The 27,215-nt window shown below is 40.1% G+C and overlaps 1 protein-coding gene across 2 annotated transcripts in view; it reads left to right on the forward strand.

Moving 5' to 3' along the window:
• The window catches only part of REPS2 (RALBP1 associated Eps domain containing 2), a 217,372-nt gene that overhangs the window by 36,568 nt on the left and 153,589 nt on the right, over window positions 1–27,215 (forward strand). For both annotated transcript variants that reach the window (XM_054581101.1, XM_054581102.1), the window contains exons 2-3: window positions 19,778–19,901; window positions 26,845–26,993. In XM_054581101.1, coding sequence (XP_054437076.1) covers window positions 19,778–19,901; window positions 26,845–26,993 — 273 coding nt within the window. The remainder of the gene's footprint in view (window positions 1–19,777; window positions 19,902–26,844; window positions 26,994–27,215) is intronic.

The following is a 27,215-nucleotide window of genomic DNA, read 5'->3' on the forward strand; positions in this document are numbered from 1 at the left end:
AAGTTTCAGTAAAACTTTATTTACAAAAACAGGCAGCAGGCCACATTTGGCTTCCAGGCCTTAGTTAGCCAACTCCTAATTTAGATTTATGTACATATTTAGTGCTTTATTTTCCCTTCATTTCTTGTTTTTTTTTATTTTATTTATTTATTTTTCATTTAACTTATTTTCTTTATTTTTTCAAATACATTTGTCTCTTCCTTCCCCTCACCACTTTCCCCTGCCCCCGCCCCCCTCCCTCCCTCAGTTCTACCTTGGTACATTTTCAAGGCAAGGATGTCTGTTCCCATCTTAGTTTTTTGACATTGTGCCAGAAGTTCTAGCTATTGCAATAAGGTAGTAAAAAGAAATAAAAGGCAAACAGATCAGAAAGGAAGGAAAAAAACTGCCTCCATTTGCAGATGATAAGATTGCCTGTGTATAAATTTCAAGGAATCTACAAAGTATCTGCTAGAACTAATAAGTGGGTTCAGCAAGGTTGCATAATACAAGCTAAACATACAAAAATCAACTATTTATATATACTAGCAATGACTACATGGACACTGAAATTAGAATAACATTTATAATCACTAAAAAAATAGGTATAAATCTAACAAAGTATGTCACAGGACTTGTGTACTGAAAACTATGCAATGCTGATGAAAGAAATCAAAGAAGATCTAAATAAATGGAGAGATATACCATATTCATGGACTAGAAGACACAATATAGTAAAGATGTCAGTTTTCCCCAAATTAATATACAGGTTTAACATAATTGCTACAAAAATCCCAGCAAGATTTTTTGTAGATAAAGATAAGATTATTCTAAAATTTATATGGAACTAGACTAGCTAAAACAATTTTGAAAATGAATAAAGTAAGAAGAATTATTCTTCCTAATTTCAAGACTTGCATAACTATAGTAATCAAGACTGCGTGGTATTAGTGTGGGAATAGATATATAGATCAGTATAACAACACAAAGAACCTAGAAATAGACCCATAGAAATATGCCCAATTGATTTTTGACAAAATTGTAGAAAGCATTAAATGGAGGAGGAAAGATAGCCTTTTCAACACATGATTCTGGATCGGTTGAATATAAGCAGGAAAAAAAAAAGTGCTGGACTGAAATCTTACACCTTACATTAACAACTCAAAATCGACCACAAGCTTAAATGTAAAACATAAAACTATGCAGTGGCCAGGTGGCTCAGTTGGTTGGAGCATCATCCTGTACATGAAAAGGTTGTAGGTTCAGTTCCAGTCAGGGTACATGCTTAGGTTGCTGGTTCAATCCCAGTCAGTTGGAGAGCTATGGGAGGCTGCCAATTGATGTTTCTCCCTCTCCCTCCCCTCCTCTGAAATCAATAAACATGTCCTCAGGTGAGGATTAAAAAATAAAACTAAAATTTTCAAAAATAACAAATAGAAAATCTTTGGGACCTAGGATTAGACAGAGTTCTTAGACTTGACACCAGAAGTATGATCCATAAAAGGAAAAATAATTAAATGAATTTTATCAAAATTAAAAACTTGTACTCTGAGACAGACCTTGTTAAGAGACAAATTGCATAGTTGGAGAAAATATTTGCAAACCATATATCTGACAAGAAACTATCTACAGTATATTAAAAAACCCAAACAATCAAATAAGAAAATGAGCACAAGACATGAGACATTTCAGTGGAGGATATGCAAATGACAAACACATGAAAACATATTCATCATTAGCCATTAGGGAAATGCAAAGTAAAGCCAAATGAGATAACATTACATACCTATCAGAGTAGCTAAAACAAAAAATAGTGACATCACCAGATGCTGCAGAAAAACGGGATGTATACATTGCTGATGGGAATGTAAGATGATATAGCCCTCTGGAAAACAGTTTGACAGTTTGTTAAAAACACTAAATATGCAACTACCATATGTGACCCAGCAATTGTACTCTTGGGCATTTATCCTAGAGAAATGAAGATTTATGTTCATACAAAAACTAGTACATGAATGTTTATAGCAGCTTTATTCATAATAGCCCATAACTGGAAAAGATACAGATGTTCTTCAGTGGGTGAATGGTTGGACAAACTGGTTCATCCATGCCATGGAATACTACTCAGCAATAAAAAGAAATGAACTATTGATGCAAACAACAACCTGAATGGATCTCCAGAGAATTATGCTGAGTGAAAAAAGCCAATCCTGGATGGTTATTTACTATATGATTCCATTTATATAATGTTCTTTAAATGACAAAATTATAGATAGGGAGAACAGATTAGTAGTTCCCAGGGGTTGAGGAGGCAGAGGTAGGAGGGAAGTGACTGGCTATAAAAAGGCAGCATGAAGGATCCTTGTGGTGATGGAAATGTTTTCTGTCTTGACTGTATGAAAAGTCAGTATCCTTGTGATATTGCGCAATAGTTTTGCAAGATGTTGCCATTGGGAGAAACTGGGTAAAGGTTACATAGGATCTTTCTGTATCATTTTGTACACCTGCATGTGAATCTACAATGAACTCAAAATAAAGTTTAATTTAAAAATATTTAAGGAAAACAGGATCTAAAGGGATCAGAGTCAGAAGAATCATAAACATCAAATACTAAATAATGTAGAAGTTTTACATTTAGTGGTGTTCTGAGGTCCTGGGCCAGTTTCGTTCTGAAATGGAGCCATGTGGGTCCATGAGAGTCCCTGTATGAAGGTGTATGATTGACTTTCCCCCTTAAGTTCTTCTAATTTGGGGTACTATTCACTGTATGCCCTTTGAATGCCTTTTGCCTCTGTCTTTCTGTTAGACACAAGCTAGTTTCTTAATTTCAGTTCCAAGGTAATTTCCAAGCACCATTAGCTTTTATGATCTTGTTTTTGCAGTGGGTCCTGACCTAAGGGCCACAGTATCTGGACATTGACTTATTTTTCCTGAGTGATTTCTCTATTTGTCTACGTGATAAAGATTTCTGGTTGTCCCCTGATATCTATCCCCTTCTCCTCTTTTGCAGTAGAAACTCTAGTTTTGAGCTGGGCTCATGACCTCCCAGAGTAAAGGTGGTGCTGCTCACAATTCATTGTAGCTAAGTGTGGCTGTGTAGCCAACTATGAACCTTCTATATTATTAAGCCGCAAATTAAATGGAGCTATAAATTTGCTTTAACAAACACTTAGTGAACAGGTAATATCAAGTACTTTTTATAAATGTACTGTGTTATGGGTTGACTTGTGCCCCCCCCAAAAGATATATTAAAGTTCTAACCTTCAGGACCTTGGAATGTGACCTTATTCGGAAATGGGGTCTTTGTAGATGTAATCAAGTTAAAATGAGGTTACAGTGGAGCAGAGTGGGTCCCTAATCCACTATAAGTGGTGTCCATAGGAAGATGGTCATTTGAAGGCACAGATACATAGGGATAATGCTATGTGAAGATGAAGATCGAAGTGATGTATTTACATGCCAAGGAACTCCTGGGGCTACTGGAACCTGGGAGAGAGTCATGGAACAGATTTCCTGTGAGAGTCCTTGGGAGGAACCAACCCTTCTGATACTTTGATTTTGGACTTCCAACCTCCAGAACTATGAGACAATAAATTTCTGTTTTAAGCAACCCAGTTTGTGCTACTTTGTCACAGCAGTCTAAGGTAAACCGGTACACTGTGTTTTAAAACTCTTTTTGAAGTATTTTGAAAAATCGGTTGGGCATGAACAGGCTTTTGAATTTGAGTTCTGACATTTGGACTGAATATGTTTTTTTTTTTCCTGGAAAATCTCACTGTACCAAACATACACATTCCTCATTGCACCAAAGTCCTTCCAACTTCCTTATTTTTTTTTTGTTTTTTCCTGATTTGATGTCCTTGAAAGGCAGCCAAAGTATAAGGTAAATGGTAGATTTGAGGACTGGGTGGTTTCCATGGAGATTTCGTGCAGGAGCCCATCCTTTCTCAGTTTAACAGTTGTCAGGGAAACATCTCTCTTGTTTTAATTTGTGGGATTTGCCAATTTGAGTGGCTTTTGGAAGAGGATATGGTTAAACCTCTTTAAGATACTAATAACAAATTCAGAGCAGAGCTTTTTTAGATTGCTTTAAAGTTATAGTAGGCTTTTCTGTAACGTGGAGATATTAACTAGTCCTCTGCCTGAAGTGATCGAACTACCCATTTGTTCATCTGCAGAAAATGTTGATTTTGAGCTTTGGGGGAGGAAAACCAAGTTTCAAAGAAGGCCCAAAGCTAGACAGCTGGTGTCAGATGCCTCACAACTCTAGTCAATGATCTTTAGCATGCCCTGTATAGTATGCGATTAAAGAGGCCTGCTGCAGTATTGTGATTTATAAGAAAAAAATGCATTTGGTCATTCAGATGACTATATATATATATATATTTCTCACATATATTTTGTTTATGTCCACAGTTCCTGGATCACAGATCCAAAACCCTTGGAATTTCCCAAGTGTTGAGAGTGATAAAGGTGTTTTTTGTTATATTAATGAAGTGGTTTTTGGAAAGCACCTCAGGATGGGGGCTGATTGCCAGGGGAGCCAAACCTGGTTAGAAGGTAGAAAGTTTCAGTCCCATCCTCCTGAGCTCTGGGGAGGGAGAGGAGCTGGAGGTGGAGTTCCATACCAAAGGTTAATGAATTAATCAATCCTGCCGGTGTGATGAAGCCTCCATAAAAAATGAAAGGACTGGGTTTGGAGAGCTTCCGGGCTGGTGAACACGTGGAGGTTCTGGGAGAGGTGCAGCGGGCACAGAAGCTCCGCGCCCTTTCCCCACACCCTGCCCTCAGCATCTCTCCCATCTGGCTGCTGCTCAGTTCTGTCCTCTGGCAATTATCCGATGATCTGGTAAGTAAAAAGTTTCTCTGAGTTCTCTGAGCCGCTCTAGAAGGCTAATCGAACCTGAGGAGGAGGAAGTCGTGGGAACCTCTGATTTATAGCCAGTTGGTCAGAAGCACAGGTAACAGCCTGGGCTTGCAAATGGTGTCTCAAGTTAGGGCGGGACATTCTTGTAAGACTGAGTCCTCAACCTGTGGAATCTGGTCCTGTCTCTGGGTAGATAGTGTCAGAGTTGAGTTGAATTCTCAAACACATGGCTTATTGTTGGTGTGTGGGAACGCCCTCCCTCCCTTGAAATTGGGTCTCAGAACACTTTTTACCTGTCCTGTACAAAACTGTTTACAGGCTACAGAATTCACTAACTCAACACTGTACATTTATTACTTCTAGTTATCCTAATTAGCTGTTGTTGAATCAGTGGCTGGCATTTGTTGGTGGTTAATGGAAATGGTAGAAAGCACAGATTCTAGATATAAGCAGTTCTAATAAAGGGGAGTCCCTAAGGTTATCTTTATTGTGATCAGTTTCCTCATTCTACTCCTTATCAAACAGGTATGGTACATGTCAAGATTCCCCCAATACTTTGCAATTTCTCCCATCAAGAGGTAGAGTCTGTGTCTCCATCCTTAGAGCCTTGGCTGGCCTTATGGCTTGGTTTGACCATAGAATACAGTAGAAGTGACCTAGTACAAGTTTTGAGCCTACACCTGAAGAAGCCATTTCAGCTTTAGTTCTTGCTGCTTTGTGAATTCTGCCACTACTTGAAAAAGCTCAGGCTCACCTGCTGGAGGATGTGGAGGATGGGAGTGGAGGATTTTCGCATGTATGAGAAAATGGAGGTACCTTGTTGACCCAAGAGCTGACTACAGGAGCCTAAGTGAGCCCCACCTGAGATCAATGGAGTCTGGCCCAGGTCAGTGTAGTTGCCCAGCTAGCACAGCCCAAATCACTGAATCCCAGAATTATGAACTAAATAAAAGGCACTCAAGTTTTGGGGTGGTTTGTTATACAGCAATAGATAATTTGACATAGCCAAGTTTGGATGTTCTGGATCAATCAAGACTCACCTTTGACCTGTCCTCTATAACATCCAGGATTCTTAGTAACATGATCCCATTAACAGAAATTACCTGTGGGCAATTTAAGCAGAAAAGGAATTTATTGGCAGGATATTGACTAGCTCACTCTTTCTCTAGGAAAGCTGGGGAAAGAGTTTGAAAAATGCACAGTACTACCAGAGCTACAGCCATATTATACCTTGGGGTTGGTCTGATGAGGAGGCTGGCACTGCATAGCTCCTGAATAGTGGGATGCCTCCAGCCACACCACACATTTTGCATTGGGTGTCGGGTGTGGGTTTGGCACCCCTGCCACCCCTGGGAACTAGTGTTGCTGCTGTTCTCAGAAAACAATGATCTACTTTTCTTGTGGCTTCACATCACTTGCTACTGATTCAAATGCCTGTGCTGTGTGTCTGGCCAAGCTTAGGTCCTGTGCCCATACCCTGACTGAGAAGAAATCAGGAAAGTAAGTGTCATTTTTAGCTTATTTAGCTAAGGAAAGGTGGAAATTTTCATAAACATTGGCAGGGGGTTTTGATGCTGTGTAGCCGAAAGAAAAATGGCAAGCGTTCATTAGTTTCTGTTCTGGACTCTGGCGAGCTCATTTGGTTACTACACAGTTATGATGAAGCCAGCTTTGTGGTTTGTTCCTTGGTTCTGTTAAGATAAAATACTTAGTTCTGAGGTTGTACCCTTTATACCTGCTCCTTCTCACAGATGTGTGCCCATGGCTATGTGGAAAACCAGGAAATAGTGGGGCCTAATTTGCATGTGTCTCTGGCTGCCAAGGTACAGAAAGTATGTCTTTCAGTTTGTAGGCTCAAAGAAATTCCATTCACTGCGTTAGCATGACACCTAAGAGAACAGAATGAATGGTAGCTTAGTGAACATAAGGGATTGCCTCTTTGCACAGTGAACTTGGTTCATGTGACATTTATGAATATAAATTGTTGCTTTCAATTCAGGTTGTTTCTCATTTTCCAGATTGTCTCTAATAGCCCTTCTGAACCCTGAAGTGCCTATCTGCAAAGACATCCATGTAGGATTAGTTTAAGTATTTAGAAATAATACATAAAAAAGAAAAACAATGCCCAGAGAATGTGTTGTGGGTGTTTGAGAAATGTTGATCCTTTTTCTCAGACTTCCTAGATACACACACTCCAATAAGATTGTCTTAGTTCAGGCTGTTAAAACAAAATGCCATAAACTGAGTGGCTTATAGATAACAAAAATGTACTTCTCACAGTTCTAGAAGCTGGAAGTCCAAGATCAGGGTGTCATCAAAGTTGGGTTCTGGTGGTGGTCCTCTTCTTGGTTGCAGACTGTGAACTTCTTGCTGTGCCTTCACATGGTGGGGAGCAGAGACAGAAAGCAAGCTCTCTTGTGTCTTTATAAGGGTATGAATTCCATTCATGAGAGCTCCACCCTTATGACCTCATCTAATCGTGATCACCTCCCAAGGGCCCTTTCTCCTAATAGCATCACATTGTGGGGAGGTTGGGTTTCAACATATGAATTTGGGGGAGGGGCAAGGACAGGACTCACACATTCAGGCCATAACAGATTATAAACCATTTGAGGACAGGAGCTGTTCTTTGTCAGATATCTCTAAGTTGTCAGATCTCTAGACATGGCTTGTGAGAGTGGACTATACTCAGGATAGAGTGTCTTGAGAGAAATCAGGACGTAGGTCTCAGCTCATCCATCCATTGTGGACAGGCCCCCATTGTGAGATGGGTGGATTGTATCAAATTAGGCAATGCAGTCAATCCAGGCTGATGGAAGTGTCTACAGGTAAGTCAAGGTAGGAGATAGATCTATCCATCTGGGCCCTAAAGATGTCCCTCCTGGCAAGCACAGCTCAGTGGCAGGAGAAAATTTTGGGGGGGGGGTTAGTATCAGGGAAGTATCAGTGGGTACCTGGGAGTGAGGTGCAGGACAAGAACAGACAGGTGAGAGCAAGGCCAGGTCTCAAATGATGGGTGTCTGTTAAGCCAGAGAGGGAAGAGGATGGACATTTGTAGCTGGGGCATAGAAAGGGGATTTGGTCATGGAAAGAGGTCATTCTGGTCAATATAATATGGTCATTAGGTCACAGTAGCATCAAGAGCAGGATGGGCTTGGGGCTTGGTTCTGGCTGGTTGGGCCAAAGCCCCTTAAATCCTTCTGGATTTGCCATGATAATGCAGGGGACTGAGTGTGCTGGTTGTCATGAGGTCCTGCAGTGCTGAGAATAGTCCTGAACAGGAAGGGGCCTGTCTCTAGCTTCAGTGCCCTGTAGTAAACCACTCTGAGGGGTTCAGTCTTCTTAGAGGGAGGCTGCCAGAATGTCACAGAGGCAAGAGAAGCAGTTTTTATTTCAACAATTGGATAGGGTCTTCACTAGGAATTTGACAAAGAAACCCAAATTGTGAAGTCTGAGTGTGAACCCCATCGAAACTTTTTTTTTTTCAATGAGTTTAAGTATGCTGGAGAGTTCCAATCTGTGATATAGGCTGGAGAGAGAGCACTCCGGTGTGATCTGAGACTGACCTTTTATTTGTTCCCTCTGAAAGTATTTCCAGGATCTGTGTATAATACGCAATGTTCCACTTGTGTGAGATGTCCTGGCTCACTCTATCCTTCTCACTAAGGCACTGGTTTCTTTTAAAAAGAAATGTGTATATATGAGTGTGTGCACGCGCGCACTCATGAGTGTGTATAAATAAAAGATATAAAATATAGAATGGACTGAAATCAACAAACTTATAAAAATGCCAAATAACCCCAACCTGTAGTTTTATTTTTGAAAACCACTAAAAGTGTCAACAAACAAATAGTTTGAAAAGCGAATCCTTTGGCTGCTGAGATAAGTCTGAGTTGCCAGAATCAGTAAAAGCTTTATGTAATAATCCTGGCAGTGCATCTGTGTTCATCTGAGATTTTGCTGCCTCCAGCTGTACAAAATTCTGTGATATGCAGCGCCTAGAAACTGGGGCCAGAATCCTAAAAGGAATTTTCTATTGTAATCTGAGCTGTAATTGCATTTTAATTCAGTTCTGGTGTTAAGGCCGGTTTGCGTGTTTCCTTCATCTCATCAGTTCTTGGCATTTAAGTCAGTGCCTCACACACAGTTGGCCCTCAGTAAATGCTCTTACTGTGGACTCTACTGTTCTTTGTCCCTAAACTGTTCTACATCACAGTGACTATTTTCTCATGGCGGGGAGGGTGCTCCCTTTGTCCTTGGTGATACACCCCCCATTGAGCTCTTCCCCTTTCCTCACCCTTGAGTTGTTAGAGCCCTCGTTCTTTCTAGGCAGGTGCCAGCCCTAATGAACTCCTGACCTTCAGATGTATGCTGCATGTGTGCAGTTGGCTGGGCAGCTTGAAAACCTGTGGCATTGGCTTGCCAAAGAAGGCCTAGTTTACAAAAATCATAATAAGAAAATGTCATTAAATGCCCTCATTAACCTGTAATCCTCCCTCATTTCAGAACACAGTCTAGGAGTATGATAAAAACTGTAGAATCACTCTGACAAACGTATATATGTTACACTTCATTGTGCAAAAAGCAAAGTAGCTAGTCTGAGTGTAGAATTTCTTTGAAGGTAGGAACTATGTTAATTTCATATTCAACTCCTTATTTCTGTATTTTAGTACAAAAATATTCCCCCTCCCCCCTACAAAGCTGAGCAAATTTAAAAAGTTCAGGGAGGATATGTTTTATTTTTCTTCGGCTTTGCTTGGAATCAGGTGATTATGAGGTGCCTTACCTGAACTCACATGAGTCTCTTGCTACTCTGGGATCAGGTACTGTCTCTGATCTTTAAAGCTTAAAAATATTCTTTTGAATAGGCTGATACACAAAAGTGACAATTCAAAGGTACAAAACAACATGCATAGGGGCTCTCTTAGTGCAGTGAAGAGTTAAACCTCAGGAGACATTTAATCCAAAAGGCCTTCCTAGTGGAAGTCAATGGGATGGGTGCTGTGGGGAAAGCAAGGGTGATTTAAAAATGCAGGACTTGCTGTCAAGAGACTTACATACAGCCTTGTAGGTGGATGTAGCAGTTATACTGGGAACCATAATACAAAGCAGAAGTGGTAAGTGCCCGGGGGAGGGGTTCAAACCATACTTAATGGCTTTCACCCAGTAGAATTCCTTTGTATAGAACTTTTGGATCTAGGAAAAGCCTTGCAGTCTATGTAGTCTGACTGTTTTCATTTTAGTTTATGAGCCTTGAGGCCACGGGAGGCCAGGTGCCTTCCCACATTCACTCATCCAAACAGTGCTACATTTGACAAAGATAACTAGTTTTTATAAAGCAAGATGCTGCCTTGTTCTGTGTTGGCAACCTAGAGGAAAGAGCATTGTGTTTGAGTGTAAGGCCTGGGCTCGGTGAATGAGGACCACTGCAGTTTTGTTTAGCCGGAAGCTTTGTTTTGAAATTGCACATAGGGCAGATGGGAGGGGAATGGGTGTGGGGTCCATCTATATTTTTTTTTGCTGACATGGGGTTAGGCTTTGTCTCTTCACATTTTTTAAAAAATTTATTTTTAAATAGATAATCCATCCACATGATTCAAAATTCAAAAGGTACAAAATGAAATGCAGTGAACTTTTCCCTGCTCCGGTGCCCTAGCCAGCCTGCGCCCTCCCTGGAGGCAGCCGGTGGTCAGGTTTGTTAGCGTCAACTTCCAGAGGGAGTGTGTGAACATACAAGTAACTGCATCTGTATTCATCCCTGTTTAAAAAATGATATCATGCTTAATATTGTGCATCTTGCTTTTTTCTTTTCAACAGGTTAATCCAATGACCTGTCTATATCACTACTCTAAGGACTTCCTCATTTCTTTTTAGTTGGTGGTTTTTGTGGCCAATAACTGAATCCACTCTAGATGGTTAAGCCAAAAAGGGATTAGGGTTTTAGGTAACTCATGGGATTGTTTGGAGGGCTGGAGGAACAGGCTCGCATCTGTTTCCAGAAACAAAGCTCCAAGCTGGTGTGCAGTAGAAGCCACCCGTGCTCCTGCCTGCACTGAGAAGCAGACAGCAGGCATATGACATGACTGCAACTGCTTCCACTGCTGTCCTGATCCAGGAAGGCGGCCTTGCAGCTACTGTGGCTTCCCACTGCAAAAGTGGAAGTTCCTAGCAGAGCCTCTTTCCTTACATTTCTCACTTCTAAAGCAAAATATTGTGTGGATGTCTCATCAGTGGAGACTTGGTCACAGCTTTGCAGTTTAGCTGCAAAGGAGCCTAGGAATGTGATACTTGGCTTTGAACTGAGAAATTTCTCCAAATAGAGAAAGGCTTTTGAAAAGATGGTGAACAATTACAGATATGACAAATGTCCACTAGAGCTACCTAGAATTGTATTGTGTGGAGGATGAAGCACAATTGATTAACCTTTTATATGATGGACCTCCAGGTGTTTCCCAATCTGTATCTTAGATAATATGTATTGAATGACCTGGTACACTATGTCATTTTGCTTGTCTAAAATGGAATATAAGTTCCTAGAGGTAGAATTATTAGACCAAGAGATTGATTGTAATTCTTACAGATATTGCCAAGTAGCCTCTGCCTGTTACACCGATATGTGCTTCCACTAGCAGTGTACAAGTCCCTGATTTTTTCCCGCAGTCTTTTCCCTCTGCATATTCTATCTGAACCAGAGTGGCAAGCTGGTGCTACTGGGGTGAGTTTGGGGCCTTGGACCAAGAATGCTGACAAACCAGATCTGGGCCATAGCCTCTGTCAATATGGCCTGCTTTTAGCATTGGCTAGATTTGGCCTATATTTTATTGTAGGATCTCTATCCCTAAATTAAGTGGCATCTTGGGGGATCTGAAAAAAACTGTAGCTTCCAAAATTGATTTGCAACTTGGGAGTAGCTTACATATCAGGAGATCTTGGATCATTTTGTGTTCACAAATGCAGAAGGATGTTTTCAAAGAATGGTTATGAAGATTTATAACACCTTTTCCCTTTAAAGATAAAAAGCAAATAAATGAAATAAGCCAGACAAAGACAAATGCTGCGTGGTATGTCACTTATATGTGGAATCTTAAAAAAAAAAAAAAAAAGGTCGTACTCATAGAAACAGGATAGAATGGTGGTTGCCAGGGGAGAGAGTGGTAAAAGGGTACAAACTATTAGTTTTAAGATAAATAAGTTGTGGGGATCTAATGTATAACATGGTGACTGTAGTTGATAATACTGTATTGTATTATTGAAATTTGCTAAAAGAGTAGAACTTAAGTGTTCTCACCAAAAAAAGAAAAGAACAAAAAAACCCCACCTAAGACAGAACTCCTACAAAAAATAAATATATGAGGTGATGAATATGTCAACTGAATGGTGGGAATCACTTCACAATGTTTACATAGAGCAAATCATTACTTTGAACACTTCAAATGTGTGATAATTTTATTTGTCAATTATACCATAAAGCTGAAAAAAAGCAAAACTCTTTTAGCATGGGAATTATTGCATAGATTTTATTCATACCTGAAATGTGGCATCCAATTGCTCCAATTGGTTGTTGTGGAAGTTTATAGTGTTGTCAGAAACTCTTGTTCAAAAGTTTTCTGAAAATTTTAAACAAATGTATAAATGGTTGGAAAGCGGGGGAAGAATATATGTGTGTTCCTTTTATTTTTTAAAGATTTATTTATTTTTAGAGAGAGGGGAGAGAGAAAGAGAGAAACATCCATGTGTGGTTGCCTCTCGCACACCCCCTACTGGGGACCTGGCCCACAACCCAGGCATGTGCCCTACTCTGGCATTCTAATCGGCGACCCTTTGGGTCATAGGCTGATGCTCAATCCACAGAGCCACACCAGCCAGGGTGTGTTCTTTTCTTCTAATGGGAGTGTTCACTCTTTTAAGTTGTCATTTACTTAGTGTAGCTGATTATTTAAAGAAAATACCCTTTCTGCATGGCTACTGTGGGTGTCTGCAAGGATAAAGTATAGCTCAGGGAGGCAGTGTGTTGTTATGCAGAGGCTGGTAGCCCTCTCTGTAAAGAGCCTGGTAGTAAATATTATACATTTTGTAGGCCAAGAGGCAAAATTGAGTATATTATATAAATATTTATATAATAAGAGAGAAAATAAACTTCCACACACTTTTTATTGACAAAATTCAAAATATAATAATAATAATAATTGTGTACAGTATATTTTTTTGTAATACAGGTCTGTTACCAGGAAGCATGGACTTCTTGGTTTTGGCATAACATTTTACCTAGTGGGATTCAAAGTTAGTGTTCCCCTATCATCAGACTGATTGCAAATGTCCATCTGTAAAAACCATTCTCAGCTCATGGGCTATACAAAACCAGGCAATGGGCCAGATTTGGTCCATGAACAGTAGTTTCCAACCCCTGATGTAATCGAAAGACCATGAGCTTTGGACCCAGGCACATGTAGGTTTGAGTGCTAGCTGTGAACTTGTGACCTTGAACATGTCACTTAACTTTGAGTTGTGGCATTTATTAGTGCATAAGCTGGAGGAAATGGCACTTACCTTATGAAATATCATCCCCATCTTTCTTGTGATTTTTTTCCTTAGGATTCCAGTTTTGTATATGCTAGTGTAATTTAGCTAGACTGACTGAATTCATATTTAACAGATTCAAAAGCCAGTTTTTTAGGGGATAGAATATTCATGTGGTGTCACAGTATTATGTGAAGTATGTTTTTGCAATGGAGAGATCCAGCAGTCACTACCTTAACCAAATAGCCAAGCTTGGCAATAAATGGTGGCATGTTCTGACATTATGTTCCCCTCACTGATGTATACTTCTTACTGTATCACAGAAATGTTTGACTTGAAGGTTACCACAAACCAACAGAAAAATTCAAAATGTAGAATGTTCTGCAGGACAAATGGCCCGAACTCTTGAAAGGATTCAGTGTCATGAAGAACCAAGGGGAATTGTTCTAGATTAGGGGAAGACTGAGGAGGCATGACATAAAAGAATGTAATGTATAAACATTGCCTTGGATTAGAAAAAGAAAATCCAGTTCTATAGCCCATTTTTAGGATATCTGAGGTAATGAATGGATCATATGTTGCATGATAATGTTGATTTGCTGAGGTATGACGATGATGGTGTAGGAGAATGTCCCTGTTCTTGGGAGATAAATAATAAAGTATTTAGAGGTGGGGAAGGAGGGAGAGAGAAATTTTATTCAGTGCTGCTCATTTCCTAGCATAGTACTGAGCACAATGCTTTCAATGGGAGGTGCCCAAAAGATTTCCAATAAATAGTTTCAGGTATTGGTAGATGTCTCTGTCTGAAATCATGCCTAAACACTAAATGTCCTATCTTTAACAGTGTTGTGGTTTGGTTTAGGCATATAGTGTGATATCTAATATTGGGTAATTGGATATAGGGGTTCACATTTTCTTGGGTAGCTTACCCAGGTCCCTTTGGACTGAAAGTCCCTCCTGATTTTTAGAACATATGAGACCTGTCCAGAAGGTATCCAGTCATGTAATAAAAAAATAGAGACATTTATTGAAGATACAAGGTACAAGAAACATTGTACATAGGACAATGATGCCTCAGTCCCCTTCAAAGTAGGCACCTTGGGACCTAACACAGCTCTTCCAGTTGCCATCAGCTACCCCAGTGTATTTTCCTGAATCTCATCAATGGTCTTTAAAAGAAGATTTTAGTTTTGGGAAAAGCCAGAAGTTGCAGGACACCAAATCTGGGCTGTAGGGGAGCTGATTCACCTGGGTGATTTGATGTTTTGCCAAACAGCTCTATACAAGATGCGATGCATGAGTAGGAGTGTTGTCATGATGAGGCTTCCAGTCACCAGTTGCCCAAAGATGCAGCCTTGTGAATCATCACAATAGTTTCCCACAGAGAAATATTCAAGGTTAATGCAAAATTTGATGCAGATTGATTACTCAGTCATTTTGAATGCGACGGCCACACATTACACATGCTCACTCAATGACATCTACCACCCTACTGACTAGTACAGTGAAGTCATAATTGTTTATGTACGTGCATTTGAGTCTACTCTCCTTGGCTGCCAGGTTACATCGATGTCACACAAACTGTTTTCGTTATATTAACAATGTCTGGACTATTTCCGGATAGACCTCGCTGAAGTAGAATTTGTAACCATGCACTTCCAATTCAAATTCTCCTTTATATTTCTGTTGTTGAAGAGTGTCAACTTGGGGGCTGACATCCCCTGGGGGTATGGTGAATAGAAGGAGGTGGGGAGGAAGAAGTCTGCTGTGCATCTCTGGAGTGCTCAGTGGCTGGAGCACCAATGAAGTGTTCTGGGCAACCAAGAATAAAGCATGGCAGAGGCCTTTCCTCATGCTTGGACCCTAACCAGTCCTTCCTGTGTGGTGAGAAAGGAGGGAACAGAGAAGTTAATCTGTTATATTCTTGCAGGAATTCTTATGGCTATGTAGTGTGAGATGACTAAGGCCAATTTAACAGCCACTTGTAAAAGTAATTACAAGATGAGAGAGAACAATTTTGCTACTACAGGCTGTGAAAACTAATTAATTCAACAAACATTCATTGAACAAGTGAATATATAGCAAGCACCATAAGGTATGAGTCCTGGGGGGATACAAATGATACAAATATACTCTTTTTTAATTTTTTTTTGTTGTTTATTCTATTACAGTTGTCCCAGTTTTTCCCCTCTATCCCCCTCCACCGATACTTCCCCTCTAGCCCACAATCAATCCTCTCTCCGTTGTCCATGTCCATGGATCATTCATACATGTTCTTTGACTAGTCCCTTCCCCTTCCTTCTACCATTTCTCCTTCCTCCTCCCCTCCTACAGCTTTCAGTCTGTTCCATGTTTCCATGTCTCCATGGCTGTTTTTCTCATTAGTTTAGATAAAAATATACTCTTTCTTTGTGTTGGGCACTTGGGAAGTATGGGAAGGAGTTACAGTACAATGGAGACAACGACCAAACTACCAATTTTGCTACATTACAGGACTAGTGATGTGATAGAAAGCTAGTGAAAAGGATTTTAGGAATGCAGAACACATGCCATATGGAATTGACTAAAGTTTCAAAGATAAGATTGGTCTTTAGGCAATTTGAAGGATGAGCCCGGCCAGTAAAATAAGTTGGGAGACATCCAGCTTCCAGGCAGGGGACACACCAGGTAGCGAGAGGCCTGAGTGGCTCTTGTGTTGAGAGCTGGTTGGCATCTGGAGTGACTGAATCCTTAAATGCAAGGTGGGAGGAGACAGACATGGGGTTGTTGGAAAGGTAGTTTGGGCCAGATGGGAGGGCCTGAAAAGCCATGCTCAGGAGTGTGGGTTTTATAGGAAAGGGAAAAGGGAGCCCTAGAAGCCCTTTTGAGTGTGTGTGTGTGTGAGGGGGGTGCTCTTCTTATAAGACATCATGGAGGGAATGGGGAGGATGGTATAAGTTGCATGAGTCTGGGGGCAGCACTTGAAGCAGTCGATGTGTGAGCAAAGAATCTGAACTTCAGTTGCGGCGGAGAGAGATTAGAAGAGGGGTCCATTGATGATTCCTCCAAACCCTCCCACCAAGACTTTTTAAAAAGGTTTTATTTATTTATTTTTAGAGTGAGGGGAAAGGAGGGGAGGAACATCAGTGTGCGAGAGAAACATCAATCAGCTCTCACATGCCCCCAGCTGGGGACCTGGCCCACAACCCAGGCATGTGCCCTGACTGGGCATTGAACTAGTGACCTTTTGGTTCACAGGCTGGTGCTCAGTCCACTGAGCCATACCAGCCAGGGCCCACCAAGATTTTAAAATTTTTAAATCTTTTTTAAAATTTTAAAATCTTTTAAGGAAGTCTTTCAAAAGTACTTGAAAGAGAGAAACTTATTCAGACCTTTGAACAGTTCTGAAAATTTACTACATTTCATCTAGGAAAGAAAGTATTTCAGGCAAACTGGAATGGGTGTGGACTGATTACTCAGCAAAGCCACTTAATCTTTCAGAATTAATTAGGAGGGAAGCTATTTTAGTGGCCTTCAATCTTTTTCCAGCACTTTGTCTAGGTTCTTCTCAAATGGTCGGTGAATTTTTCTGATTCTTATCCAGCACCCCGACAGTGCTGTGTACCTATGTAAGCTGTAAGGAAGTAGATTTCATCCATTTCTTTTTTTTTCATCTCTTCCACCTGAGAAAACAAACACCAGTCCATAGGTTCTTGTCCTGTATTAGAAATTTGCACAGCGTGTAATCTAAGACGGATCCAGCTGAGAGTTACAGGTTTGGAGTTTAGAATAAAAAGAGGCATAATATTTTCATTTTTTCTTTATTTTGAGAAAAGCTTGGCAATCTGGACTGTTTGAAGGAGGAGTTATATAAAATATCTCCTGCTAACCAAGTATCTGGAATAAAGCATCACCTTATTTTCTTTAGATTGCATGAAGACATTTCTATCCACAGTTTAGAGCTTTTCTGTGGAGTATTTAGACTTAAAACATTTTGAACCTCAACAAACAGACAAACAAAAAACTCTTACAACTCTTACAAAGTTAACCTGCTTTTGGGATTGAGAAGTCTCTGGCTTATGAGGTTCCACATGTAAATTCCAGAGACTTCTAATTACTTTATTGTTCTTGTGGTTCGAATATTCCAGAAAGCTCTAGGCATGTCTCCTGGAGATTTGATGTTCAAAGTGACCCATGGGCTCACCTCACTTATGTTCTTACTATATCACAGTTCCACTTACTCTATGTTGGTTACAAAGCAGTGGTTCTAGTGGTATATAGGACCAAAGTATAGACTCCATGGTAAATAAAGTGGTTTACTAATGTCAGATTCAGGTGTTACTCTTAAAGTCTTATAGTAAATGTTCTAGCAGCAATTTCAGTTACCTTTAGTTAAGAGCTTTTCAGTTCTATGTGGTAGTTATGGTAAAGGAATAACTGAGAGTTAATGGTACTAAATTACCACTGACTGAAATATAGTTGTTAGGTTGTTCACATACCAAGGGTTACAATTTCTTAATATTAGGAATTATTCTGCAAGACAATTATATTGATGTTCAAATTACATTAGTGTAGTTGGTGTTTTTTTCTATGTGCAGGCAAGCCTGTACCTGAAGATGTATAATTTATTTACAATAAGGGGCTGTATTGTAAAACTCAGTTACTTTTTTTGTGTGAGGTTTTGTTCATTCAGTTGAATGAGAATTTTTTGACTCTATCCTGAGTGCCTATCCTTGTGCTCAGAGATGAATGGAAGTTACCCCTTGTCCTTGGAGAGAAGACATTTTAATGGGAGGCAGAGCTAAACACATATTTGTAATATAATGTGATAAGTGTTGAATTAGACATTAAAAGCTTGCATAAGGAGGATTTCAAATGTATACAAAAGTAGAGTAGGAGAATGAACCTGCATGAACCCTTCATCCAACTTTAACAGTTCTCAACTCTTGGTTGGGCTTGTTTCATCCATACTCCCCACTTACTCCCTTTCCTCCTTTTATTTGAAAGCAAGTCTAAGACGATGTATCATCTGAAGGATGTTTTTCCACATTCATATAGTGAGGGAATACACTGGGAAAATAAACCGCATGTGGGCCTTGGGAAGGAGCAACAGAGAAGTAACATTGGAGTTCAATTTAGTGGGGAGGGAGGAGATTCCAGTTCCAGGTAAATGAGATGGAACCCAACAATTATTAACTATTGCTAAGCATTCTGTTATGTTCATTTAGTATATTTATTTTTTTCCTCACAGTAGTCTTATGAGGGAGAGAATATTTCTACTTTACATATGAAGAAATTAGGTTTCAGGCAGATTGAATTAACTTGCCGAGTCATAAAATTAGTTAGTTTCTTCATTGAAAACCAAGCTTGACTTTAAGGCTATTAAGTTTCCCATCTTCTGCAGCATGTGCACTAGATACGCATCTGGGCAGCGAGAGAAACTGAATGCAGCTACAGAACTGTGTGCATGTGTTTTTGTGTCCAGGGATTAAACTAGAAAAGCTGCTCAGGGCCAGGTTGTGAAGGAACTTGAATACCATACTAAAGAGATAGGATTTTGTCCCAAGAGTGGTGGGGAACCAGGCTGAGATGTCTTTAGGCATGAAAACAGTATTACTAAATGAAAAGAAGGTACAAAATAGTATGTGGTATTCTGTTTGTATAAAGTATTGAACAAACAACAGGAAAAACACAGGTGTGTGCTACACATATGCATAGACCATTTCTAGAAGAATATATAGTGTTTTCTTCTAGGGCATAGAAAATGGCGGGTACCTTTTCTTCACACTTACTATTTGAACTTTTGAGTATCTGTTACTTTGAAATAACTTTTAAAAAGTTATTGAATGTTTAATTTTGTTATTTTAAACCACCAATAGGATATGTGTTAAAGGTCTACAAATGAAAGATTGCATATGTCTTGAAAATATCTGTATATAGTACTTTGATGTTTCTCTGAAGTGAACACTCAAGATGTAATTTTAATGCTTCAGAAATCATTTTGCCTGAGAACTTTAAAAATAATCTTAATTCCAATCAACTGGAATCACCCACAGGTAGTGGTTATGACTAATCTGTTCCCTTTTTGCCCCTTACTTCCGGAAGACTTTGTACACCAGAATTTACCCCCTGAAAAAAGTCACTCTCTCTTGTAAGAAGAGTAACAGCTGTCCTTTGTCACATTTATTTTTATTGTTGAGAGAGGAGGCATAATCACTCAGTGCTGAAACCTCATGAGTAGGTAGAATTTAATTATCCAAATTGAAAACCTCCCTGTAAACTGGAAGAAAAAGAAACCAGCGTGTACACATAGGTTCTCCGTGGACTTTTGGTTAGCTACACTATGAAATCCTTGAGATTTCATAATATATCTAGTCTCATTTTCCTGTTATGAAATGGGTTTTTTTCAGCACGGTTTTTCTTGTCTGTTTTCAGATCACAGAACTGTGTGGTGCCAAGCGGGTTGGTTATTTTGGTCCAACTCAGTTTTATGTTGCCTTGAAATTAATTGCTGCAGCACAGTCTGGCCTCCCTGTGCGGATAGAGAGTATTAAATGTGGTGAGTAGCTCCCCTCTTATGCATTTTATTGCCTGTGATGGGTTTCTTATTTCTGAGAACAATTTTTAGCAGGTTTAAGGCCTGTTCTGTAAGCATTTGTGGAATTTCTCCTTATTTTTCTAACTCTCCTGCAAACTAACATAAGACAATGTAGCAGGTATCTTACTTTTTTTTTTAAGTGGAGGAAAAAAATTTAGGGAGTGACCTGAGATTAGTTAATTTTAGCTGACTTGCCATAAAAATAGATTTTGTTCTTTAAAAGCAGGAAGAGATTGGGACAAGAATTCTAGAGCCTGTGGCAGAAGAATAACATTCAGTTTAATTTTCCACTTGAGGAATCTCTAATGTGTTTAAGGCTCTGTTTGGGACAAGGGAGCAAGTAACTGGAAGAGTCTGGGTGGAACTGCTCCCTTTCTCTTTCCCTTGACCCTGCCAGTCATATCAGCTCTGATCATCCTTTAATTCCCCAATTCCTGAAGCACTGTCCTGATGGGTAGCAAGTACTTCGGGGGTACCAAAGCTACTGCAAAATTTTGGCAGAATAAAATTATCTTCTCAAAGTTTTGATTTAACATTTTCTTATCTTCCCATCCCTGCCCCCAACCCACCATATACTTGAGCACTTTCCAGAACTTGAACAAAAAGCAAAGCCCCAGACTCTCAGCATCATTTATTTTATTTTACTTTAAAAAAGATTTTATTATTTTAGAGGGGAAGGGAGGGAGAAAGAGGGAGAGAAACATCAATGTGTGGTTGCCTCTTGTGTGCCCCCCCCTGAGGATCTGGCCTGCAGCCCAGGCATATGCCCTGACTGGGCATCGAACCGGCGACACTTTGCTTTGCAGGCCAGCACTCAATCCCCTGAGCCACACCAGCCAGGGCTCTCAGCATCATTTATACTGCCTCAGTATTGGTTTTACAAATCTGTAAGAAGAAGGTGAACACTCAAGGGATGCGCTGAGAGATCCCCTGTTAATTCAGTTTGATACAAGTGATTTTCAGATGTCCACACAGCTATGCAGGAACCTTTTCCTTTTCCTCACATTGAGATAAAAACCACTCAACTGTTCACACTAGTCCTGTGAAGCCCCTGGTAGACCTTGAAGTGGGTTCAGGATTTATGGTTAGTCTGTGGTAACTTTGTAGGACAACTCCAAATAGCTGAGAAGATTCTGATAGCTTGGACTATGGGCATCAAAACCCTTTTACTCTAACCATCAGGGGACTGTGATCATTCTCCTAATTTTTATCAGAGCCTTAGTGTATGGCAGGAACTGTTTCATTTAGTCTTAATCAGTAGGTAAATTAGGTATTTGTGTCAGTTTTCATTGCCTAGGGTAGGCTGTGATAACAGACATCACCGAAATCTCAGTGCCTTAACAAAACAAAGGTTCACTTCCTGCTTTGCAGTAAACCTCTAGGGTAGCTGCCTTCCATGTGGTGGCTCTGTGATCCTGGCTCCTTTATCTTGTGGCACCTCCAGACACAGCACTTGTTTCCATAATTGCTACAACGGAGAAATAGTGTCTAACTCTAGCAGTTAAATGTGTTAGCCTGGATGAGTCTCATGTTACTGCTGCTCACAATGCATTGGCCAGAACTTGTCACATGATTCATTGAATTGCAGAGCTGACTGGACAGGATGTAATTCTCTCATGTGCCTGCAAAAAAGAGAAGTGGCTATGCGTAAATACTGGTGGTCTCTAATGTGGGACCGTTATTATCCCTATCTTACAGATACAGAAATTGAAGTTTAGGGCAGTTGAGTAACTTACCTAAGGACTCAAGATTAGTAGAGTTTGGAGCCAGGAGCTCAGCCTCCAGTTCCGATGCTTTTCATTGCTATTCGAAGTAGCTTCTTGATTATTCTTTCTGTTTATAAGGTGCTGAGTATAATCTGTAATTATGGAATATTATCCAAATTGGGAAAAATATTACCCAAAAGGCATCCTTTGGTATTACATAATTTGGTTCTTTGAAACAGGTTTCTTGATGGAGTATTGTTTCAGTGGCACTTAGGTGGTTATTGCTACAAGACATAACAGTCACTGCTGTTAGTCACTTGCTCTAATTAAACTTACATCACATTGAATTTGGATTTGTGGTAGGCAGTGATGGTTTCCATTGCATTGTAAATGGCCATTAAGGTTATTTTAGTATCTTCCAACTTTATCTTCTGGAAAAGTTAGAATTGCTCTGCTGTATACAAGAATAAACTTTCGACACGTTTGTTCCCTATTTTGAGTTAGATTGAAGTCTTTTACCTGATATGTGCCCAAATCTACAGTTTGATTTCCCAGGGCATGAGGGGAGGGGAGGGGAAGGGTTGTCTAAGTTATCGCTTGTGTATAGGATTAACACGTTTTTTTACAAATATAAGGTGTTCTCAGTTGTGTTTTATAAATCCTAAAGCCTTTTACCTCTGAGGGTTTAAGGATACTCAAAGTCAATTCTGAATTTTCTTCATTTATTTAAAGATTTATTAAATAAAAGTTTTTTGCAGTCAGCATATGTTGAGTAAGAATGAGGGCAAGATTGGGCCAAACTTTGAGCTCCCACTTAGAATTTTTCAATTTGTTGCTTGAACTCTATTAGCTTCATGTGTGATGGCACAAACCTTAAAGGCCAAATAGAAGGCTCTGTGAGAACCTAATCTGAAAGGCTATGGTAGCACCATCACACCCAGCGAGTTGTGAGTCCATCCTTACTTCTGTGAGTCCCACGCTTCCTACATGAATGACATGTGCCTGGCCTCCTCTCTTCTCCATTCTCTTTCCCCACACAGCAGTAAGAGGTCCAGTGGTCTTTTGAAAATATCCATCAGATCATTCCTCCTCCTCCTTAAACCCTCTAGTGGTTTGCTGTTGTACATAGTTCCAAATTCAAAGTCCCTACACTGATCTGTAAACCCTACATAGTCTGCATACTTCTCCATTCTCATCTCAAACTTCTCCCCCATGCTTACAATCTGTTCCCCTAGCCTCACTGGCCTTCTAGCAATTTCTGAGCCATCTCTTTCCTGCTGCAGGAAGCACCATGTTATCTGAAGGTTTTGGGTTCCTAGTGGTCTGTTCTTTCCCCTTCTCCTTCCCATGGCTGGTTCCTTCTCATTCTTCATGATTCAGAGACTGTACCCTTTCTCTTATCTAAAGTAGGTCCTGTCAAATTGATTAGTGAAAAGAACCAGCATATAGTAAAGCTGATTCAATAAAGTATAAGCAAGTCAGAAGTATTTACTGTCAGGGAAAGAAAGAATGCAGGAGTAAGATTACTGAATTATATATGATATTGATTAATGGCCTATAGGGCAATAAAACTGGAACTTGGTTATTATACTCTTTTCTAAGAGGAAATTAATTTGCATTGCTATTAGACAAGAATTGCTTGCTAACAGTTTTCTGTAAGTTAGTCTCTACCCTTCCAGAATTGTAAAATGCCTAATCAAGAGTAAATAGTAAGTCAAAACAAAAGTACGTATTCCTAGGGGGTTAGGTAATCACTGGATGAACCTGTTAGGTAATGCTTCTGTGCAACAGTTTCCTCCCTACTTTGTTCTCTTTCAGCATCTTCTCCTTCGTAGCACTTTTGTCAGAGTTTGTAAATACGCCTTTACAAGTTTGACTATTTTTTGGTCTGTCTTCCTCACTAGTCTAGAGCTTACTAAGGAGGAAGGGAGGAGGATCTGGTAATGCTGCAGTGTGGGCCATTGTGGACACTCAGGGCATGTTTGTTGAATGAATGAATGAATGAGTGAATAAAGAGATGAATGCTTATGCTTGGGGAGTGAGTGTTAATCATATGTCAGTCTTCAAGTTCCAATTCACCTGGAGCTCCTGATAGACTCTTACAGAAATCAAGTTTCTGAGGCCCTGCCTGGTTCTCAACCTCATATGCACTTGATAATCACCTAGATCAGTGATTTTCAACTGGTGTGCTGCAAGAATTTTTAAACCATGCAATACTTCACTATTTAGTCAGAGGCGTTGACCTCTTTTTCCTTTAGATTGTCCAAAAACAAAACAAAACCCAGCCCTGACTTGTGTGGCTCAGCGGGTTGGGCATTGTCTCACAGACTGAAAGGTCTCTGGTCTCTGGTTTGATTCCCTGTCAGAACACACGCCTGTGTTGCGGGCCAGGTCCCTGGCTGGGGGTGTGCAAGAGGCAACCGATCAATGTTTCTCTCGCACATCGATGATTCTCTCCCTCTTTCTCTCTCCCTTCTCCTCTCTCTAAAAAATAAATAAATAAAAGTCTTTTTAAAAAAATGACAATAGCCACCCTGGCTGGTGTGGCTCAGTGGACTGAATGTTGACCTGTGAACTAAAAGGTTGCTGGTTCGCTTCCCAGTCAGGACACATGCCTGCGTTGTGAGCCAGGTCCCCAGTTGGGGGTGTGGGAGAGGCGATGGAGAGGAAACTGATTCATGTATCTGTCTCACATTGATGTTTCTCTCCCTCCCTTTCTCCCTCCCTTTCCCTCTCTCTAAAAGCACATAAATAAAGTCTTTAAAAAAAATGACAACAGGCAACACAACAATAGCCATCCAGTGTGACTGAATTGAAATTATACTTATTTTTGTCAGATCGGCAAAAAATACATTTTTTTGGTGTGCTGCAGAATTTTAGTAATTAGCTTGTGTGCGACGTGAGATGAAAAGGCAGAGACAAATGTATTTGAAAAAATAAATTAAAATAAAATTAAAAAAAAGAAAAGGGTTGAAAATTGCTGACTTAGATATCTTTAAATGCAAAAATTAAAAATAGAGGTACTTGAGGCCACCCCCAGAAATTCTAATTTACTGTATTTAGTCTGGAGTAGGGCCTGAACATCGGGAATTTTAAGAGCCCTCCCCAGGTGATTCTTATGTGCAGCCAGTGTTGAGAGTGACTTCTAATGAAGCCAAGTGGAGCATTTTCAAGAGCTTTGCTTCAACTCTGAGTACATATTTGGTCATACCAGGGCCTGAACTGGAGTGCAGCAAGAGGCGCAGCACCTAAGGTGCAGAATTTAAGGGGACATTCACTCTCAGGACCCTGCAAGTGTTCACTCTGCATATACATGGCCCTGAGACTGAGCTCCTCCTTAAATATTGGCTCTAGGCATCTCTAGCCTCATCTAGTCAGAGCTGGGTTAAACAGCCAGGGTTATCTGTTGAACACCAATAAACTACTGGTCAGGGAGCTTATAAATGCTGACCATTTACTTATTTTCCTCCCCAGCTACTCAGAAATAGGATCATCCTCTTGTGGGCAGATCAGGGTACAAATTACTAATGTGATTTTGTTCCATCTTTTCAGATTCTTTTGCAGACTGAGCTGAAACAAATGCCTTTCTGAGAAGACACCATAGGATTAGCTTATATTTGATTTATTTTTCTCTTGCCTTTTTTCTTATGAAAGTCCATTCCTGCCTTGAGTGCTGGAAAGTTGCCGAGGTTGGGAAACACTAAAACAGTAAAAATGGCAGCCATCCTCTCTTTAGGAGAGTCTTGGTTTAATTTTCCAGATTGGTTATTCTATTTATGTCTCTTGGGCCCTTGGCTGATTGATCACACAGGGATTTGTCACATTGCCTACTTCTTTGAATCAAATGTGGACATAGCAACTAAAAATAAACATGATGTGGATATTGGAGAACCAGGGACCTTCTTTGCCTGGGGAGCTAGGATACTTGCTTGCTGTTGTAAGATGTTTTCTGGCTTTAGCACAGCATCAATCATTGGAAGTGCAGCTGTGTTTTGGGAATAGCAAGCTCATGGAAGCGCAAAGGCACACTAATGAGTATTATCTTGATCGATGGATACAGATGCAAATCATAATGCATAGTTAATATTATCCCCATTTTTGGAGTTCTTTGTGTTGTGTGACTTGCTGTGCTGAGAACTAAAAGTGTGCCAAAGCATCATTTCTGTTTTCAGAATAGTTCCATCAGATTTTAAAGACAGTAAATATATCAGACTGTTGCGTTTCAGTTCTTTGTAGCATTGTGAGTGTGGCTAATGGTTTTGACAGTAGGATCTGGCTGAACATTGGACTAATTGCTTTAACTTGATACTGTTTTCCTTACTCCATTATGAAAAGACAATTGAATGTGAAAATTCCTCAAGGAATGACACAGGGTGAGAAAGTGTTCTACCCAGGAAGTTTGCTCTAGGAATGAAGGACCCTTCTGTAGGGCAGTAGCACTGGGCACTGGTTAAGAGCCAGCTCTGCCACAGATGAGCTATGTGATTTTGGGGATGTTACTTAGCTCCTTCATGCTTGTTTCCACATCTGTAAGTGAAAGCTAATGAAAGTCTTACCTTGTCAACTTGTGAGGATTAAATGAGTTAATATTTGCAGATCTTTTTAAAAAAAGGGTTTGCTTATTTATTTTTAGAGAGTGGGGAAGGGAGGGAGAAAGAGAAACATCAACGTGTGGTTGCCTCCTGTGTGTCCCCTATTGGGGGCTTGCCCGCAACCCAGGCATGTGCCCTGACTGGGAATCAAACCAGCGACCCTTTGGTTTGCAGGTCGGCGTTCAGTCCACTGAGCCACACCAGCCAGGGCAATAGTTGCAGATTTTAATACAGTGTCTAGCATATAATAAGTGCTATATAAGTTTTGCCTGCTACCGTTTGTCACTTTCTTATATAATATCACATCCTTTTCCCTAGTGCTGGACCAAAGGCTGAAGTGGGCGATAAGTCCAAACTCTGAATTAGGTTTGCGAAGATTTGATGGCATTGAAAAATGTTAAGCCAGAATAATTTGGTAAAACTGTTGCATTTTTCTATCTTGACATTATTATAGGAGTCCTCATTGTGTCAAAATAAAAATTTTTATCTATGTTTAGTGCTCTGGAATTTTTCCTCAAAAGTGATTCATCTTTTGGCCAATGAGTTCCCCTTTCCTCAGTTCTAAAATAAAATCTCACTTGAGCTTCTCTGATTCTGGTCCTAAAGAATTGCCGCTGCCTCGCTTTATGATGTCAAAGACCGACAGTGAGATACGATTTGGGAACTCGGCTGAGCTGCATGGAACTAAGGTTCAAATTCCATATTTAATCTCGGAAAAAAATACCTTCAAAAGAATGGATGATGAGGATAAACAGGTAAACTGTCTGATCAGGCACGTCCATTTCATTTTGACCATGAAACCTCACTTAGCAGTGCCTCTTATCTGCTGTCAGGCTTCCAGCAAATCTCACCATCTGGGATACAATTACAGACTTGGAAGTGAGCCAGTGTAGTTTCCTTGTAGCAAGAAATAGAGACCGATGCATGGGCCCTTTAGAGCCTACTTTAATGTAGAATTGTGTCCAAAGTAAGGCCAC

The sequence above is a fragment of the Pteronotus mesoamericanus genome, unplaced genomic scaffold (genome assembly GCF_021234165.1).
Source record: "Pteronotus mesoamericanus isolate MK-2021 breed Mesoamerican mustached bat unplaced genomic scaffold, CSHL_Meso_final contig_65, whole genome shotgun sequence".
In the NCBI taxonomy this organism is placed as follows: domain Eukaryota; kingdom Metazoa; phylum Chordata; class Mammalia; order Chiroptera; family Mormoopidae; genus Pteronotus; species Pteronotus mesoamericanus.